General features: G+C 40.7%; 1 protein-coding gene across 10 annotated transcripts in view; it reads right to left on the bottom strand.

Annotated features, from left to right (window-relative positions):
• The window catches only part of LOC129169290 (neurexin-2-like), a 217,883-nt gene that overhangs the window by 129,583 nt on the left and 67,280 nt on the right, over nt 1-21,020 (bottom strand). For all 10 annotated transcript variants that reach the window (XM_054755575.1, XM_054755578.1, XM_054755577.1 and 7 more), the window contains 2 exons: nt 15,461-15,762; nt 1,514-1,675 (listed from right to left, as the gene is read on the bottom strand). In XM_054755575.1, the coding sequence (XP_054611550.1) occupies nt 1,514-1,675; nt 15,461-15,762 (464 nt within the window). The remainder of the gene's footprint in view (nt 1-1,513; nt 1,676-15,460; nt 15,763-21,020) is intronic.

Genomic DNA, 21,020 nt, shown 5'->3' on the forward strand with positions numbered 1-21,020 from the left:
AACAAGAACTTATAAACAACAATTACAAATTAAAATGCATTAAAAATAAAATAAAGATAAAATAAGTGACGCTCATGGCTGTCACTCACCGCTCTCTAGTGGGAGTGTCCCGATCTGATATTGATACCAGATATGGGGCAGATATCAGCCAAAAAAAAAAAAAATCAGATTATATAAGCCTGCATCTAAAATCTCCGATATTGGCATTCAGATATAAGCAGTTAATTCCAGACTATGCACCAGAACCTATCCAGCAGCGGCCGAATGGAGCCCATGTGATCACAACAACAGCGTGTGCTAACATGTTAACAATGTAGCAAGGCCTATGAGTTATGTAGACCGTGTGGTGGTATTTTTCATTAAAGTCAGAAAAAGATGTTGCAGCTGAGTGCGAAAACCGGGGGATTTTAATACGACCGACCTCATCGAGCATTTGAAGCATCAACACACGGGAAACTCCAAACATCTGAACTTTACTTGGGATGTTATGTATTTGGCTGTTAGCTGGCATGTGCGATTGCAATCGGAAGTTACTGGGAATGTTTGGCCATGAAAAATAAAAAGGAAGGTTGGGTATGTTGCTTTTTCGTTGAGAGTGACTAAAAAACCCCCCAAAAAGAACAAAACCTCATACAGCATGAAGCTTTGCACTAGTTTTGGCAGAGTTTTCAAAAAAGCCTCCCGTCTGCCTTTAACAATGCAATATGAAATTCTTTATAATCTGCCAAGCTCTCAGTCACATATCATGCCGCTGCTTGTGTTCAGCCTCTCCACCTTATTTGCAGTGTGAATTTTGTGCAGGCTATAATTCGGATTAGCTGTTTGTTCTACCCTGAGTGCTTCAATGGAAAGCAAGAGCAGAGACAAATAAAAACTTTATAGCCATGTATGCAAAAAACGCACTTGAATGGTGCGTGCGACTTATTCGATGGAGTTGAGAGTTGGCTTCAACAACACCGACACGTCTTATCCACTCGTTTTAAATACATTCCTTCGCTTGATTTTGATGAGACTTTGCTCCCCATTAAAAAAATGTACGACACAGCTGAAATTGGGCATTACCAGATCATGTGCCACCTGACATAATTCTAATGCGCAAGTACATAATGTTTACGTGGAGATAATCAAAGTGACGTGTGCAGGCCGAGGGTTTATGGATAGGTTAAAAAGAAGGAAGAAGGAAATAAAAGTGAACTCTGAGAGAGTTTCCAGTAACAAGAAGATGGCTGCACTACTTATGTATACTGGTGCTACTTTCTCTCCTAGGGGTTCCCACAGGATTCTACACACACACACACACACACACACACACACACACGCACACACACACATATTGCAGCATCTCTGCTAAATGCTTCTCCTTGAAACACCCTCCAACAGGACAGTCAATATTAATGTGAAGGCTTACTTTCTATAAGAAGAGCATGCCTCGACAACATAGAAAGGGGGCGGAGTTATCTCAAAAGGGCAGGATAGTATTTCAAGCGGTCTGCAGAGGTCAAACAGGACTTACATCTTTGAGGCATCCCATGAAGTTGTTGCTGACTGGCGAGCCTGGCAGGTCTGCTGTGTTCAAGCTCCCTCCAATATAAAAGAGGTCATCCGAGCCCAACATGGTGTAGTCTTCTTGGGTGTAACCTGTGGTGGTCAGTATCCCATCCACCAAGATGGTCACCTGAAAGGGGAAGTTAAGCATTTTTATACTGAAGAACACCAACAATGATTTCGGTCGAAATCCATAGTTCATGACCATGTTTATTGTCATTCTAAATATGATACAATACAATTAATAATTTCACAACTGAATCTCGATTCTAAATGGATTCCAAATGTTCAAGAATCATTATTAAAAAATGCTCAAGCCATAGCTGCACTTACTGGCAGGCTGTTACTGTTTAGCTAGCTAGCTACCTAGCTAACTTTAGTCTTTAGTAATGTTTCGGCATGGAGGACAAAGAAATACAATCAGCCACGTCTTCGCTGAATGCTCGTGTGTGGGTTCATTTCGGATTCTATAATTTCTCGGGTAAGAAGGAGCTTGACATGATTTTCAGTGTGCAAAAACTGCAAAATGAAAATCAAGTACTTCCGGAACACTCATGCCTAGTTAAAAGAAGCTTGTAAAACTACATTTTCTTGAACCTAACCAGTTTTCTTTACAGTAATATAATATAACTATCAGAGCTGGTTGTCCAGCTTATACAGGACTGTACGAAGAGTATTGATTGTGACTCAAGAATCAATATTGAATAGAATTGTTACCCAAACAATCTGAATCAATTGGAATCATGGGGTTGTTGTAAGATTTGCATCCCTAGTCAATACAGTTGATGTGTTTTATTTTGTATTTTACACACATTAACACCATCGATACATGCATTGCACTGTATGGCAGGTTCACCAACATCACGTCTGCATGAATGAGCATCTGACAAAACGCAACGCTGACATCGCCAAGGAAGCACGCGACTTGAGGAAGCATGGACAGATTCAGGGCACTTGGAGCACCTGCTGCAAAATCTACATCAAGCTAAATGGAAGAGCAGAAGAGGCCAGAGTCGCTGGATATCAAGGATCTGGATAAATATTAAAGATCACATCACTAGGCAGGACAGGAAGGCCTATTCAGACCAAAAACAATTGGATTAAAAATGGATACAGATCCGGATAACAAAAGAAATATTTTTTACATTATTTTCTGTATGAGAAACAACTGCTTTTACTACACAAGGATGGATTACAATGACATCAACACTTGAGAGAAAGACATGGAACTGAACTACATCAACAGTAACAAAAAGCGTGAAGGGAACGTTTTTTAACTACAGATTTAACGACAAAATGAACTACAAACTTAACACATTGTTAAAGATCTTGAACAATTTTTTTTACATGAGGTGAACAAATGTATCAGCAATTGATGTGAAACAGAGGGGGGGTACGATTACATAAGCTCTGCTTCTTCCTATCTTTTTTGCAGACATGTGGAATTGTAAAGTGAAACATCCATTCATCTGTTTTTTATGCCGCTTATCATCATTAGGGCCACAAGGGTATGCTGGAGCCTATCCCAGCTGAGGTACACCCTGGTAAATTGAAACATGAATTATTCCAACATAAAAATGTGGCATAAATATGGCATAATATGGCATTAAAATAAGATAGCCATTTATATCAGTAACGTTTCTTCTGCTGATAACGATATTAACGCTCAAGTGATAACATGCTCCACACAGCAACAAGCTTAGAAGCTCAGTATGTCCACCATCTGGAATTATTCCCAAGTTTGGCCTTTGGATTGTAAATATGTGTAACCGAGGGTCTTATAACATATTCGCTGACGTTGTGCAAGCTCAACACGACAAAAGGACGGCAGCCATGAAGCTCGGGAGGGCGTTGTTATTCGCATGCACTTTCATCTCAGCGTCACACTACACAGCCGTCCGGCAAGAACACAAAGACAAAACAGCACACTTGCATCCTTCACAATACAAGCACTGCGCATTACATCCTGTCACATGGCATCTAACAAAATAAGGGTCTCAGTAAAATAGCTTCAGTTTGCAATGAAAACAATGGTTGTGCGAGGTGGAAATAAAGCATCTTCCTTTAATTGGTCATGATTTTTACACATGTACACATGACGTGACTTGACATTAGTTTGAGGGACGAGCTGCGGTATTGGTTGATATCGGTAATGGAGTGCTGGACAATATTGGTATATCGGATATCGGTGAAAAGCCATTAAGCATCTGTACTTACAATGCAATGTTCTTGGAATATCATATTATCAATGAATATAATCAATTATCAATTACAGATTTTTGTTGTCATTATTATGACTGAGCCACAGTTGATAGTTGATAGAGAGGCGTAACCAATGTAAGTTGCCAAATATGGTTTCTTTCCTCATATCATATGTTAGATCTGGGAAGCCATTACAAAACGCACTGACAGCTTCAATAATCTCTGCTGATTCCTCTCTCTGATGGCAACGGCTCTTCCAATCATAATTTGGCACCAAAAGCAATGTGGATGCTGCTCATGTTAGCAAACTCAATTAATTTGGGCTCAAGAATAGTAAAATGGTGGGCTCAATTACTGCTTTTGCCCACTGGCCCACTGCATCAGTCACATCACAAGAGACAGCAGAGATAAATTGTAAAACGGTGCAGGACGAGAAAAGAAGTATATTCTTGTTTCCATGACAATCAGCCCAGTGTTAACATGTATTTCTTCACAGATGGAACACTACATGGCATTACGTAAAAATAATTACAATTTCCAGGGAAATATAAGTTGATACATACTCCATTAAGGTTCAACTTAAATGATGCTGGAAGTGCAATCATTTAAAATATTCGTAACATGATGTTTATAAAGTATCCCAGACTTTATATGACTTGAAAGAAGCGGGTTCTGCATCTCATCGCTGTGCCAAATTAAAGCTGTCTGCCAGTGTTGAGGTTTAATGATCTACAGCGACTGATTTACAATTCTTCATGGATAATTATCATTTTGATTAGGTGACTCCGCCGTGATAAAGGGCCTCTTTAAAAACAGGGACTTTGAGCTTCTTGGAGCGAAGGAGAAGCTGTTTTCCTTTTAAAAAAAAGTTGATTTCACAGGATAGCAACGTCGCAGCTTCAGTGGGTCTCAGTAAATATACAAAGCACTAATAAATCACACCTTTACATGGGATTTCATGCCACAAATCCCCTCAGCGTTGAAAGCTTGGAGGATAAAAGTTAAAGCAGTGATGTGACACGCTCAGGTGTCGGGTCTTGCTGGCCATTCTCTTGTAGTGACAGCTATTGATTTTTTTGTCCATCTTGTGGTAAAACCTTGAGTATCTTTAGCTTTGACTCTGGAAAATGGGCCAGCCTGGCTTCGGCTTGATGGATAGTGCCCATCAAGCAAAAGGCTTTTATTTCTCTAAATTGATAAATGTGGCTTTCTCGTTTATACCTGGTAACATCTCAAACAAATATTTCCATGCCCATACACAGACAACCGACAGGAACAAGATGTTAGACACTGTACTTTTTAATTTAATGTAAAAAAAAGAGCAAACTATCATCTTAATTATATAACAGTTAGAAATATTAAAATTTTACCATAATCATTACCATAAATTTCAAATGGTAATTTGATAAAACTGCATTGACTACAAAAGCCATTTCAGATTCATTATGAAGACTGAAATGACATTTCAGCTCTGTAGCAGAAACAGCAGCAGCTCGGATTCTTTACCTGGCCATTCCCCAAACACTTGTTGCTAGGCGGAGTTCTTTGGGCTAATTGAAAATAATAGTATAGAGTCACAATTCTCAACTGGTGGGTGCACTTTTATTCTGAGAGGGATTTTTTGATGCAGCAGGGTGTTTATTTATACTCCTGTTGGTGGTGACAATGCTCTGTAGTGCTATTTGAAACCTGCCGTCATAGAAGACCAACATCTGTTAGTTGAATGTGTCGGCCCTGTTCCTTGTTGAGCCTCAGGAAGTGTTTGGCTGTAAGTATTTTATGGTTATTATATATCAGCTGTTTGTCTATTGTCTATTTATTTGTCATATTTGGAAGTGTGCGAAATCGGCAAGTAAAATCGCTAATGCTCATGTCTAGCTCGTACATGGGATGTTCAATGTAAATTATCATCGAGCTACGACATTTGTTTAAATCAGTGGCTCTCACCTGGTTTGGCTGCGTGACCCACCATCACCGTTCAATGACAAACGGCGACCCGAATTGCGGAATTTTTGTGTGTCGGCTAAGTTAAGTTCCCACTCGATGTCCTTGCCCTCCCGTTCAAGCTCGACAAAGTCGCCTATAAACGTGGCACACACTTCGTGCCGGCAGAGCAAGTGAATAGCACAGACAAGAATGTGAGGTGCATTCACAGACATTGGTCATTAATTTATTTTTTTTCCCCCCAGGCATAGACCTGTGGCCCACTGTAAAAGTTACCTTGGCAGACGCCTTTTGGTAAAATAATTTGAACTTTGTGGATTAAAAGATCCTGAAATGTTCATTAAACTTGTTTTGTGCTGGCACAACAAGTTGTTTTGCACTACCACAAATTCAAACTACACCGTCTTTCCATTAAATATAAGATATTTGACAAATTTGAGATTCTGCAGTTTGGGTCGTCACTTGTCATCAAGGGGTGATGGTGGGTCTTGCAGTCAAACCAGTTGACAACGACCACTTTAGAATATGCCAACCACAACCACAAGGCCTTTTGGAAGGCAAAATAGCTTCATTCCAATTCTGTTCCCCTTTACCGATCTGTCTGATGGTGTCAAAGAATGAGTAGTTTTACTTCATTTTTGTTTTATTTAAACTTATTTTACAGTGGTTACCTTTTTTTGGGCTTGAAACAAATGAAAGCGCTTCAGAATATTTCCTATTAAAAAAAGCAGTTTGGTGATTCAACTAGGGATGTCCCGATTAGCAGTTTTGGCCTCCAATCAAAATCTGTTTTTTTTGGCCCCTGATTTTGAGTACTGATCAGATACTTTGATCATTTTATTATAGATGATGGAACTGAAAATGTTTTTAGCAAGTAACTAAAGTAATAACACACAATAGCACTTTTATATAAAGCTTATTTCATTACATTTCGTATTAGCAAGTACTGTAAATCAACAATGTAGTGTCACGATGGCAGGACATAGCGTGGATCTATACATTCTAAAAGACAACAAAACCCCACAATCTCCACGACAGGGATGGGCTGGTTGTCTGAAGCAATAAATTCCACAATAAATTGTCTTTTCGCTGTCTTTTTGATATTTGCCTTTTCTCTGAAAGTCCAGAGTTTGTTGCTTTGATGTAGCAGCCTTTTCTTCTGTAGTCTTGCTAAACACTTTGTACTCTGTCCTCAGATGAAGTATTAGATTTGTGGTATTGTGGTGTTGAATGCAGCTCTGTTAGTACCACCCTTTGATATTGTCATTTTGCAGACATTGCACGTGACTGTAGGGCAATTTTCATTTATAATGCAGAGGTACTTCACCACATCTGACATGGCTTTGTTTATTTCCCAGCCTGCTGCAAAAACAAAGCACCTTACGGCAGCTGCCCTAAAGATCGAGTAGGCTCATCTTCCAATCTCTGATCAATAAAAAAGGCAAAAATCATCCAAACCTCGCTACAGTACAATGGAAAATTGAATACAGGCGAGCAGGTTTTATAGAAACCACACGGCAGATGATTCTGTGTGTAGGTCCGTGTGTTGCGCATGCACATCAATATGCAGCGGCGTCATTAATGAGGGTCAGAAAAGGAATAAAATGATTTTGTCTGCCTCAGTAAAAGAGGAGACGGGAGAGGGGAAAGGGTGGGAGGTGGTAATTGGAGGAATTCTTGCCTGAAATGCACCAGCGGATCTAATAAAATGTTTCCACCGGCATTCTCTTGGGAGTTAAAGTTCTCCATATCTACATGTCAGGGAGGTAACTTATCTGAGGCGAAGGCAATTTACACAGGGATCAAATGCATGGCTGAAAGCATAAGTGACGTGGCAAGCATTGAATCTCCTTTGCTGTGGAAGTCTGGGGAAGTGAGCCGGGCATGGAGGAGAATGTACGTTTACATTGTGATTAATGTCGCAGGCTCTAAAATATACTGTTGATGGAGAATTAGATACACAGGAAGGCCTTATTTTGAAATGCAATACAAGGCAACACCAAGATTAGTCAAATTATGCTGCATGTGAACGTTGACTTTATTTTTACTCAACATATTTCTTACTCCCTGAATGTCTCCCTTGGAATTAATAAAGTGTTATCAGAGATGCTCAATTCCATAAACTTTCAATGTGGCGGAAATGATCACAGTGGTGCGAGTTTTGGGCTGCAGATGTGTTAAAAGCTGAGGTAAGAATATAACTTGGCAGCTCAGCCCAAAGGAAGTTCTGCATGAATTGACACAATTTATGTGCCTGAACGTGTCGCACACACTCCCCGCTTTATGTGCTCTGAGTGTTGGCACAAAAAAAGGCAAAGGTAATTCAGGAAAACTTGCCGGAACAGCATGTTGATGGTACAAATAAAGTCTGTCAGAAGACACATTGCATGTACCAAATTATTGGGACACCTGATCATTACAGGAAGTGAAATTCTTGACAGCTGTAAATATTTGGGGTGTGTCCCAGTGCAGTGACATCCAGTCAGGGGAGGCACGTGAGGCATAGCCTGTCATGATGAAAAACAAACAAAACAAATAATGATAACATAAAAATATTAATATTTGTCCATTGAACTGTAACTGTAACTCTGAATGTATTTTCTGTATGAGTCCAATAGTTTTTAACATTGTCTTAAGTAAACATCGCTGAATTTCTTGATCAGGTGAGGCTGCCACGAGCGTGCCTGCCTACCGTCAGACAATACACTGCACACTGAGTTGGATCATGCCAGTTTGTGTTGGTCAGTTTCTGTTTGTCAGCATGTTGCCAATAATATAATGCTGCAGTAACATTTATTATACACCATGACTTTCTACAGCCCGTGTTAAGTCTTTCACGTAAGTGTGACGTCATTATTCTTGCTAATCATACGAGCGGCACTTGCAGCACCACTGCATCCTGAAGGCGTCAGGCGTGCGTGAGCTGGAAGGTGCTTGTCACTGCCATTCTTCCATCGAGGAAAAGGGAAGCAGCAGCGCAAGCTAGCAGAAAGTCAAATGCATTCAGGATGATTTTATGCTCTGCTGAAGGAATGAATGAATTTGACTGTCAAGATGGAGGATTATATACCCACGCTCACCAGGAGGTGGTCAGACTTTTACAACAAAGTATGAAAATGTTTCCTGGCGAAGGAAAGGCTGCATGTACTTTATATACAGATAAAAGGTAAGAACACGTTTTCAGAACAATGTTTTCCAGTTAATAACAAAATAAGTAAACGGTACTAAGAAGTATTTGACGGCAATTTGAGGACATTTTTTTTTAAACAAAAGTGAATTATTCTTTTCTTTTTCTTGATTCTCTCTTAGTGAACAACCTGCATTAACATTAAAAAAAAAAACTCCAAAAGAGTAATTTCTTCACTAGCCAGGAATCTCACCTCACTGAACCAGTGGCAGGGTCACGTTTCAAGGTTCTACTTCCTGTGTTTTATTTTGTAGCTGTTGGCTCTTCTTTGCTCTGTTTTGTGTTTCCTCCCCAGATGCCTGACTTCCGGTTCGAAGCGGGACAACTGGGCGCACCTGCAGTTGATTAGCATGTGGTCCGTACTTAGGGTGATTGACCGCAGTTGGGAGACTCTGTTCGTTCATTCAGTGTACCTCTTCACAACTCGAGTTGTTGGAATACTTTCAGCACGTTTTGGATTGCATTTATCATCAAGGTATGATTCTTGTTTTGGACTACGCAGGCGGAACATGACAGATTGGACTTTGGTTTCAGATTTATTATGTTTCTGCTATGACTTCCTGTTCGGTGTTCTTACTTTGTATTTCCTGTTTTGGCACCACATTCAACATCTTCACGTTCTGTTAGAGGGCGCTGGGAGCGCACTTGGTGCTAATGAGAATCTGAGGACCGTTTACCTCAGCTGGTGTTTTGAGTTGTTGGATCATTGTGTTGCGTAGAGGTGGTTTGAATTTAGGTTAATTCCATATTTTGCTTCTATGCTTCTTATTAGACCTTTATTTTTCCATGGACTCTGCTTCCTGACAGTTTTTTGCATTTTCATCTGCATTCTGTTGAGCCTTAGTTTGAGCACTTGTGCTTATGTACTGTATTCTTATTGCTCCTGTTTTCATGAGCCATGCCGCTCCTTGCGAGCCTCCCCCTTTTTCCCTTATTTAAGACCTATTTGACTGCGCCTGCCACCATGTCTTAGCATTCTGGGATAATACTACAACAAATACTAGGAAATTATGACAGGCTTCTCCCTGTTTTTGCCTTGTTGCTTGCCTCAGCCATTTTTTCTGATTAGCTGAACCTTGTACTGCTAAGTTTATTTTTTTCTTATTTATGGTGCTTTTAGTTATCTTGCCTTGCACCATCGCCCTTAGTTTGCATTTTCTGTTTATTTTGTACTTTGTTGTTTCTCCTCTATTAAAAGACTCTTTGGTAGTCCAGTGCCCACAGTCGCTGCTTCTGAGGTCCAATCTTACACAATGTGACCTGAACTCAACAAGTACGGTCATTTCCACTGTTTAATCCGCTACTTTTTCTCTTAAACTTTGAACCCTGTGGCTTAAACAGTGGTGTGGCTAATTTACGACCATGTTCTAATCTTGTGACATCTCCTTTACTTCAGAACTACTACTAATCGTTTAAAGGGATATTTGAGATTTTTTGACATGAAGCTGTATGACATCCCCATCAGCAGTGTCTCTAAATTTAGTGGGTGTGGCTTAAACACCTCGTGCATCTTATACACCGGAAAGTACGGTAGATGCTGGAGACAGGTCAGAATATTTTTTAAACCATATTCTTTCTATATTAGTGAGTAGTATCTGAAGCATAGTGAAGCACGATTAACCTCCCCCCCCCCACCCACACACACACAGACACTGCTCTACACTACATTGGATTTTAGCATGTTCAGGTCATAATACAACAATGCATTACAACAATTGATAATAAAGTCATATGATATAATATATACAGAAAAAGTTCCAGGAAATCAGGAACATTTCTTCTTCTCTCTAACTAATGAAATTACTATTTCAAATGTTACAACGCCGTTACCGTTACTGACACTGAAATGCATTGATATCTATAGCAACAATCTGGATGTCACCATTGTTCATGACTACTACACAGGAAACTAAATAGCTAGTTGAGTTATAGTTGTTCACTCCCATGAGAAGACTGCCCCCTAGCGTTTTGGTAGAGTATTGCAAGTCATGAGCGCAGACTAGGACCACTCTAATCTCATGCAACAGCTCTCAACGGCATATGACCACTATAAGAAGCTAAATTCAAATGATTTTACATATTAGGAAGTTTTCAAAAAAGTAACAATTACTTCATGTTAACTAATTACATTTATGAAGAGCTAATTCCCTTAAGTAACTATAATTAGGGATATCTAGGCCGACCAATATTATCAGCAGATTTTGGCATAAAATGAGATATTTCTGACGATACTGATATCGGCAAGCAAGTGATGAAGTGCTCTACACAGCGCCAAGCTTGCAAGCTCAGTATGTGGGGTCTGGAATTATTTCCAAGTTTTGCCTTGGGATGTTAATATGGAAGTGCCGGTTATTCAAGAGCAGAGTAAGGCATCTTCCTTTAATCATGTCATTCATGCTGTGTTCATGCGTGACATGCTGAATGAGCCCCGTTCATAACGTCACAGATTGTGTTGGTCCAGATTTTCACACTTGTTCTTAAACAGATGTTTGTGCCACATACAAATGTGCGGCTTTCCAAATTGTATAGTTAGCAGCATTAAATTATTAGACTCTATTTGTGAATGTATTAAAACTACTCGTAGTAGTTATTTTAGTTGACTATTGGTCATGATTTATTAAATCACTTTTGTTGAGACAAAATAATTCAAATAAATATGGCACTTTTTTCTATAACTTACATTGCATATTGTAGTATTTATCTTATTTTGTACAAACAGTGTTTATTTGTGAAATGCATCCAGTGGCATCACGGTGGAAGAAGCATAATGTGTTCATACACGAGTTGTGACTTGATATTAATTTCAGGGAAGAGCTGCTGCCTATGTTGGTATCGGTTGATACTGCTATCCGTGGTGAAGCGCTGGACAAGATTAGTCTACTAGATATCGGGAAGAAAACCAATATCGAGCATCTTTAACTATAACTAATTACATTTTTCAAAGTAATTTTAAATTGCTTTTTACCACTGATGAGGCATGTGTACCATACTTGAGCATAGCGTGGAGCGCCTCAAACAATCATTATTTCAGATGTTAAGTGTGCTCAAGTATGATACAGATTGCCCAATGTATGGGCAACCTGATCTGTTAATTTAGCAAAGGTTTATTGTGCTGTGAGGTGGCTTGAATAGAAAGACCACCATCAAAAGAATAGAAATGGGGTCACATTTAATGTAAAAGACGCATCCTGGCAATTGGTCGGGGGGATTCAGCGTCGTGCCTTATTCTCTGGACAGCGCAAATGAATATGAAACCTTCGGGCTGAGTTGTACTTGGCATGCACTGCCTGTATTCATTATACAAGCTCTGCTGTTGCTTGCATGACCTCTGCAGTGTTGCATCATCTGCAGACTAAAATGTATTTCAAATGTGTCGTCAAAGTGACAGTTATTGTCTAAAGGCAACCCAGGTTGTGATTTGTCAATGTAATATAGATTAAGGATCCAAAAAAAAACAAAAAACATACAGCAATCTTGGTTGCGTTAAAAACAAGATGCTGATTATTTCCACCAAAGCAATCTGTTTCATGAGAAAGAGGGCAGTGACCTAATATGAGCCGGTAATCTCTAGCGGAGCATAGGAACACGGAGAGCGGGACTCCTGCAGAGCAGACATATTTAACATTCATTAGAAACAACACTTGTTTGCAAGAATTTTCACTGATGGAAGACTGTATTAGCTAAAAATATTTCCTCAAGGGATGAGAATTACCTGAACCTCTTAAGAATGTGACTCGTGTGTTACAGACCAAAATGAAGTGAGCCTGATTGACCTGCGAGTAGGAATGACTGGCATATAATCATCTCTCTCACTGGACTTTGGGGCACAAAAGATTGCGAATCATGAATTCTGCCTAGCAACAAGCTGCCACTTGAATGTAGGAGACAGGAGACGTCCTAGAATATAAAACTACCACTACATTAACTGCATACAAAGTATGCTCAAGTTTGACCACAAATAGGCTGTTCAACCCTTACTTTGTTCAGATTTTGAATGTTCCCCCCTGCGAATGACATAAAGATATGATTGACCATTTGTGATCATACGAATCATAAGAATTTCCAAATATTACACAGGCGATATTTTATGCTTAATTGTGCATCAAAACAACAATTTGTACTCAATATTTAAATTAGTGACCGGTACCCCTCACTCCCCTGTTTTCCCCACTCACACACTGCATTCATTTGGGTGCTCAGGTCATGATACAACAGTGCCACATCTTTCTTGAATTTGTGAATTATTTCGTTATTTTGTGACTATGCAAGGTAAAGTTTATCATTAATAACTGGCAGGGGGAAAGATCCTATTAATTATATGACACGTCCAGGTAAGGAGCTTGTGCATGCGCAATCATGCAAGTGTAATTTTGCTTAAAAACAACACCATTTGTATTAATGTCACCTTTTGAGGGGCATGGCAGTATTTTTTTCAGTTGTATCATCATTATACTGTTTATCTTTGGCTTATCATCATTAATACCTTTTTGGAAAGCCAAAACAGCAAAAGAAAAAGTAAACAATATACAAGTGGACCACCGGTAAGTCCTAAGTCTGTCACACTGTACACATGAAGGAAATAAAATACAGCCATAAAACACGAAATACAAGAATAGAATGAACGAAACATTGCGGAAAAACTAAAACCCAAAGTCCTAGCAACCTTTCCATCTCAATAATAAAACCACAACATTGCTGAGTTATTACTGTCATATTCACAGGATCAGCTCCTTAACATGCTCAAGAATACCATAGACCAAAATTAACCTGACGCAAGACGCTAAATGCGTGCAAAAACTGTCAAAATCGTGCAGAGTTTCCATCTAAGACGAATTATTTTGTGTTTGATCGGGTCAGTTCGGTCACAGGAATAAGGGCACAATATAATTTGCGAAAACCAAATTGCGCTGGAAAGTACGGTATTACGGTATTGTGGCCATGGTGCGTATGAAAGCAGATCTCTGATTGGTCGTGAGACATACTCCCATCCAATCACGATCTGTGTTGCAGCAGATCGTCTGTTGCTGTTGGAAACAAATATGGTGGTCCTGCTGCTGTTTTACCTGGCGATCTGCAGACTGAACACGATGATTACTAAGTATTTTGCCAAGGCGGACTCATGTCACTTGGAGCGGGACAAGAAAAACAATAACAACCCTCCGAAAAAACAAAAAACAACGGCCGATAACTTGGATAAGCCCGCGGTTTCTCAGTTGGCCTCAACCTCAGCAGGCCCCTCCACAGGCACCAGTGACAGTGCCTGGACGCCGACGACGTCGACGGTGAGTGATGGACGACAGCTGCCACCGAGACCTGGTGCATCTCATGTCCCCATAACCAGCTCGTTAAAAACAGTTCGGAAGTGGATGAAGGAATAGAACACGGACATTGGTTATAAAGTCAAGGACGACGATTGTGTTTACGAATTGGTGTGAGGTGTGCAAGGAACATGGTACTGCGTCTGTGTAGGCTCTCAGTCGTACAGGAGTTGTCCATCGAGGAAAAGGTTTCTTGAGACGTCATCTGTACTTCTGTGAAGAAGGTGTCGGACGTTTTACTCCTCATTCGAAGAGCTTCGTCAGCGAACTAATAAGTGCTGGTAGCCTAGGCCTTAAATTTTCCACTCTTACTGTATTTAAGGCCTAGGCTACCAGCACTTATTAGTTCGCTGACGAAGCTCTTCGGATGAGGAGCGAAACGTCCGACACCTTCTTTACAGAAGTACAGATGACGTCTCAAGAAACCTTTTCCTCGATGAACATGGTACTGGTTCAGATCGTGGGTTGGCTCTTGTGATTGGTAGCAACAGGGTGAAAAAGGAGGCAATAGAGCAGCAGATTAAATCAACACTTCACCAATGGTCGTTAGCAACCAGGCACGCCAAATATTTGGAAGCAAACAGGAAACCAACTCCAATTGAAGACTGCTTTAAAAGGGCTGATGAAAAAACACTGAAAAAATGGAAAACATTTTAGTATACAGGAAAACATTTTTTTCCTGAAAGTTGCTTCTTAGATGAGCAATTTGCTTGTAAAGTTAAAATCTACAAGCAAAATATTGCTTCCACTGGATTTTGGCAATTTCTACCCCTGAATACTGTAGCGACCTAGCAGTTATGGGTCGTGTTAAAGAGCTTTGTGATTTGCGACTGTGAACGTGACAGGCTGACTCCTGACTACGCCGACAGCTTTTTTTGTTTTTGCAATAAAGAGACTGATCAACCCTCTACCTCCTTGTCATCCTGACAACGTCAGGACAAACATTACAATGCGATCTTTATCGTTAATGACTTTTGTGACACTGGAGTGTTGATAGTAGTGTGGCTATGCATGAGCCGCACACGGTGTATTCTTCTATCATAGCTAGTTCTTGAATCACGTGTTTACGAACCAAATTAAGTTGAAGGGAGCACGTACCCAGCGTAACCCAAAACGCCAAAACCTCAGGACCACCTGTATTGGAAAATACAGTTGAGGTTCTTGATTCTTTTTTGATTCTTGGAGCATATTTTAAAGGATTTTTTTTTGTTAAATGTTGTGTATCTCAATTCCTAACAAATGAATAAATGAAAAGTATCCACACCTGTCTGAGGTTGCGGGTCACCCGGACGTCATGCCAGACCTCGTCGTTGAACTTTCCGCTGGCGGGTTCCACAAGGGCCTCGAAGGCGCCAGAGCCCAGGTTGATGACCAGCCACAGAGCTCCATCCCTCAGGGACAGGTTGACATAATCACCCGACTTCCCTGTATGAAGCAAAAGGCCATTCCTCTGCAGAGTGCGGAAGGACAACGTGATCTCATCCAAGCTGCTCTGAATGGGCGTCTGGGACAGGTTGTAGCTGAAGTACTCGTTTCCTTTAAAGGTGGCCAATGACTCCCCTTGCCCTACGAACGGAGAATAGTAGAATGTGTTAGCCAACGGTTTAATCATCAGGTCTTCTCAGGTCTACACAATAAGTACTCTATTTAAATACCACAATGATAAATCTATAAACAAACCAGAACCGAGTGTCACCTCGAGTACTCAGACCTCCATTGCAATGCTACGATTAAAAAAAGAAATCCCAGGATTGTGTTTAAAAAATTCATATGTCTCTGTGAGAAATGTGTCATAGTGGTGAGAACTAAGAGACAAGACAAGGCAGGCAGGAAGCACAGACAGTTTTTTTCCCCTTCACCATACAATTTGTTGACAGCAACAAAGGAGCTAATTGTGCCTAAGCCTTTATTCATGAATGACATTTTAAAAATGTCAGTACGAACGTGTCAGTTTGACTAAACTTCCACTAGGGGAAACAGTCTAAGGAACTGATGGAAGATGTTTTTCACTTTGACATTTTGACTCACAAATCTACTTTTGGTGTCAAATTGTGTGCTGCTGGATATATATCAATGTCCACCCATCCTTGCAGTTTGTGGTAATTATGATTGATACCTATTAAATCTACCTAACAACAAGGAGTAGGCCATATTTGATGTGATTTGGTAAAAAAAAAAAAAGAAGCAATTCTGTTGATCTGCGGCAGTTAAAATTACATTTTCATACGTCTTGTCTGCTACTGCTGGCTGTGCTTGCTTGTTAACATGTCCGTTGTAAAGTTTTATGAAGACTTCTGTATAATTTTGACATCAGTATGTGTGCAGAGACGGAGAGACAGAAACAACTTTTCCCAAAAACATAGCTACCCCGTGGGATGCAATTTGTTCACGTGACTGTAAATTACAGTACATTTGCGGCACCCCCTACGGGTTGTTTTCAAAAGTCTTAGGAAGACATGCGAACATACTGTACATGCAAAGTTCAAAGTTTCATAGTCATTACACAAATGATGAATGACTAATAGGCTTATTCATTGCTACGCCCCCACCCCTGCAAATATATATGGGATATCGCTAAAAAGCCAATATAGAGCATCTCTAATCTCATTAATAGGTCTTCAACTGCAGGTATAAGAAAAGATGATTATCATCATATTGTGTGTGGGTGGCTGGAACAACAGCAAGCCACGTCTCTGCGTTCCTTATTCAGGATTTGCTCTATTGTTTGCAGCTACAATGCTGACGAGCCGGCAGAGAAGGGCACTACCTGCTGTGTTTGCCCTGACACCACACAGTCTTGGACACTAACTCAGAGGCAGAGGCTGCTCAAGGCTGCAGTCAAACGGCCGATGCTGATGGGGCAATTCAGCACCTTGTAACTGCTGTCACTGTGGGCAAATTCATCACCGTTTACCTTGGCAGCAGCTATTAGACTATTGTGGAGGACTGCTGTGGAAAATGAAGCTCAGCAGAATATACCGGCATGGCCAGAAATTTCTACACGACAGCGACCTTTCTTCTCATATTCCTTTCCTATGTCGGATGTACTAAGAGACAGTACATGAGCCAATTCGCTGTCTCATGACACTCCAATGGTGTCGTCACCCTGTAATCGAAAGATCTGTGCATAATTGCTCATATGAAGATTAATTATTGCTCTTAGACCAAAATTACCAACTTTGAATCTGGTTCAGGTTGAATGAGTAAGGACAATCTATCAAATACCAGGTGAGGTTACCAGTAATAACACTGAAGCATTCTCCCTCGCTTCCAATTAAAAAAGTAATCATTTCTCAAGTCTTAAAAGGAAATTGCACTTTTTTGGAAGTTAGCCCATCATCCACAATGCTTATGTGAGACATAAACGCACGTCTTTCCCTTTTCTATGAGTTCTAAATTGTGAAAAACTGCGCAAGGCGGCTAACAAAGCAGGTACTGGGAATTTACCTATTCTGCCTATAAAGCCCTCTTAAAAAACTTACAAATATTTATCGTTCTTCTTTTCAGGGTGCATTAATTTCACAAAGCCCATATCAATGGCCGCTACTTCCGTCAACAACAACAACAGAGAGGGCGCGTTTGCTACCATAATCATGGCATACTTCATGAGAGCCGCCGCCGCCGCCAACAACTTTTTACTTTTGCCTCCATGAAAAAGAATGACGTCGCTGGGTGCAAGGCAGATCCAGCAAAGATCCAGATTTAGTGAAACAATGGTAGCAATAGTAAATGTTTCATTGATAGTCGCTTACAACGTCTACTCTCACTGGGATGCTATCCAATGGGATGGCTGTATCTTTCAGCACAAGATGTGCGCTCCCTGTTGAGCTGGTAAATTCAGCATAGTCCCCAGATAAAAATATACTGAGCGCAAACAAGCATCTTGCTCAGACTGACTAGCGATACTGACTAGCAACTAGTCGTCAGGTCTAAGTTGAGAGCCAGTATCCGCTGCTTCAGTCTGTCCGGATGGTTAGTTGGTCTAGCTTGTGGAACACCAAAGTTGACCAACTCTTCGGTTTACAACCTACAACCTACTACTATACATGTGCGAGGCATGATTTGTAACCTAGCATTAACTTTTCCAAACTCAAAGGCGATGCAGCAGCTCCAGTGGCTAAAGTTACCTCTCGGTAGTGGTCTGCGGCGTTGTGACCAAGGTGCTGTGTCACTACACCAGAAAAGTAGTTCCTCCGTGTTAACTCCTACAATAACAATGTTGCTGTAGCTTGGTTAATATGAAACGTTGTTACCTGGTTTTTGTAGGTTCTTTTAGAAGGCGGAATAGGTGAATCCCCATGCGTGCGTCGTTAGCTACCTCATGACGATTGTTCTCTCTTTCGAACGCACAGAACTCAGAAAGATATGTGTGTTCATGTCCCACACAAGGACTGTGGATGATGGGCAAAATTCCAAAAAGAGTGCATTTCTCCTCAAAGAGCGCTTTTTGCAAATGTTTTCTAGTTAGAGTGGACAAAATCTAAAGGTTAGGCAGCATAAGAACTGAGAATTTGCTGAAGTTCATGGGTTGGAAAATCATACTTCCGCATACATACTGTATGCTCCTGCCTCTGACCCACTTTACAAAGGACAGTTTTGTAAAAAAAATAAAAAATAAAAGGCAGCCTTTGCTACACATCTCAAAATAAAGCCTAGATCTCTGCAACCTCTCCATCAGTCAACTACACGTGTACAGACGTGCTAACTGTAAGTTTGATCATTTTCAATAACCTAGTATGACGTTGCTGTTATAATGTAGCTGTAATGTTAGCCCTGTAGCTCGCATAGTTACGCGAGCATTGCTAACGTTTGCGTCCACCTGTCCCACTCCTCAATATTGTTGAGGTTGTTGTATGTGATGTATGGCATCTATTACGTTGGACAAGTGTAGGGTTATGGGCTCTACCAAGGGAGGTGATGTCGCTCCCTAGTCCATTCATTTTCAATGGAAACTGCGCAGCAGGGTGATTATCACAAGTCTCCGTCCTGACATGCAAAATTCGTTCATGTTAAATTTTGTCCTCGTGCATGTCATCGTGCAGATCGCGATCGCAGAAAGTTGAAAAATGTTCAACTTTTCATTGATGTTCTAGCAACAGTACTCAATCAACACCGGCCGCTTTTTCTCCTCTGAACTACTTTGATACCCCAAAATGCGGCCACAGCCGCTTGTGGCCTCCGATATGCAGGGTTTTCTACGTGTTGGCGATGAGTTTCACCAATCGCGGTCGTTTGTTAGTCCCTGTGTGTCGAGCCCATTACGGTGTATAGTAAATGCACAATGCGGATAAAGTGCACAATAGCGCTTTTTTTGAATCGGGAACCCTTGAACAGATCAATTCAAGTTCCATTCTTTCTTTTGGAAAAAGCTCAAACAGCTTCCTGTAATGGATTGATTTAAAGTTCCGAAGGTCCACTCTGCTTAATTCCAAGTGGAATACCGTGATGCCCCTTGTGGCTATGAATATTCACAGAGGAGCCTGGAGCTTCCAAGGTTCCTTTGAGACATGTATTTTCACTTGGCTAATTGTTGTTCCCCATGCTCGTAAGCTACACATGTGCTGTGGACTGTCACAGCGTGAAGCACATTAAACACAGAAAGAGAAAGTGGGGTTGTACCACCATGTGGCCATCACCGGCTCATTCATCTTAGGAGCCCGCCTGTTGCACTGACGCCATGCAGTCACATTAAAATGATAACATGTGGATTGGTTATTATTACGAGGCTTCTCACATTTACCAATTTAAAGCCTGGGGGCACAGGTGGTGGCTAAGTCTTTAGGGAGGGATTCTTCTGTCAGCACCCCAACATAAGTCAGGTGGCGTGAGCATATGGATAGCCGTTGACCACCGAGTCCACTGGGGGATGCGTAAGCAAGTAGTTCATCACACACACACACACACACACACACACACACACACACACACACACACACACAGGTGTGTCACTTTCATACATTATCTGAGCATAAAAACAGCCATTTAAATTAATTTGTAGACTGTGACTAATCTCACAGGGGGGTACCTACAGTATGATGTATATTTGATTTGAACTAATTTGTTATCAAATCCAAAACAAAAAAAAGCTAAACATAAACACAAGCCTCGGGCTAACAGCTTGACAAGTGCCAGTGTTAATAACAAATGTGTGGTCAAACTTTTCCATCTCACGTACAGTATTGCTCCTGCAGTTAGATGTACACTGCTTTGCTACAAATTGAAAGTGTGCTAGTATTGCCTGGGGGGTAATTATCTCCAAAATGTCTTCTTATTGATGCATGAAATGGAGCAATTACATTCAGGCCTCATTTTAGGACAAATCACAGTATGGTTGACCTTTAGGACCCACTTATGGTATGACTCAGTATATATTTGATACTGCAGTGCTATTATAATGCAGGAGTCATTGTTTGTCTATACACTGTAGAGGCAGTGATAGCATTTACTGTAGCATGATATCATCATCATGAGATCTGTCTGAGCAAAAGGGAATAAGCACTGAATATATGACGGCAAAGTCATCCACAGCCTGAAGGCAACACTTTATAGTGGGTGAAAACCATCTATGGACTGCGAGCTCCCCCCATCTACTGTAACCGACTTTGACACTTTGTTTATGCAGTCAGTTTTACCCTAAATGCACACAAGATCGCCCAGCTGACGAATTCCACACTGTTTGTGTTGCATCAAAATAAAAATATTTCACAGACGAGATATAAAGTTACTCCCTTCACATACGCTCGACAAACGATGAGTGTACCATCTCTCGTTGTATGATATCACAGTTTTCCTCTTTTTCTGTGGTGGTATCACAAAAAAATGTG

This window comes from Dunckerocampus dactyliophorus, chromosome 16, assembly GCF_027744805.1.
Source record: "Dunckerocampus dactyliophorus isolate RoL2022-P2 chromosome 16, RoL_Ddac_1.1, whole genome shotgun sequence".
Lineage (NCBI taxonomy): Eukaryota > Metazoa > Chordata > Actinopteri > Syngnathiformes > Syngnathidae > Dunckerocampus > Dunckerocampus dactyliophorus.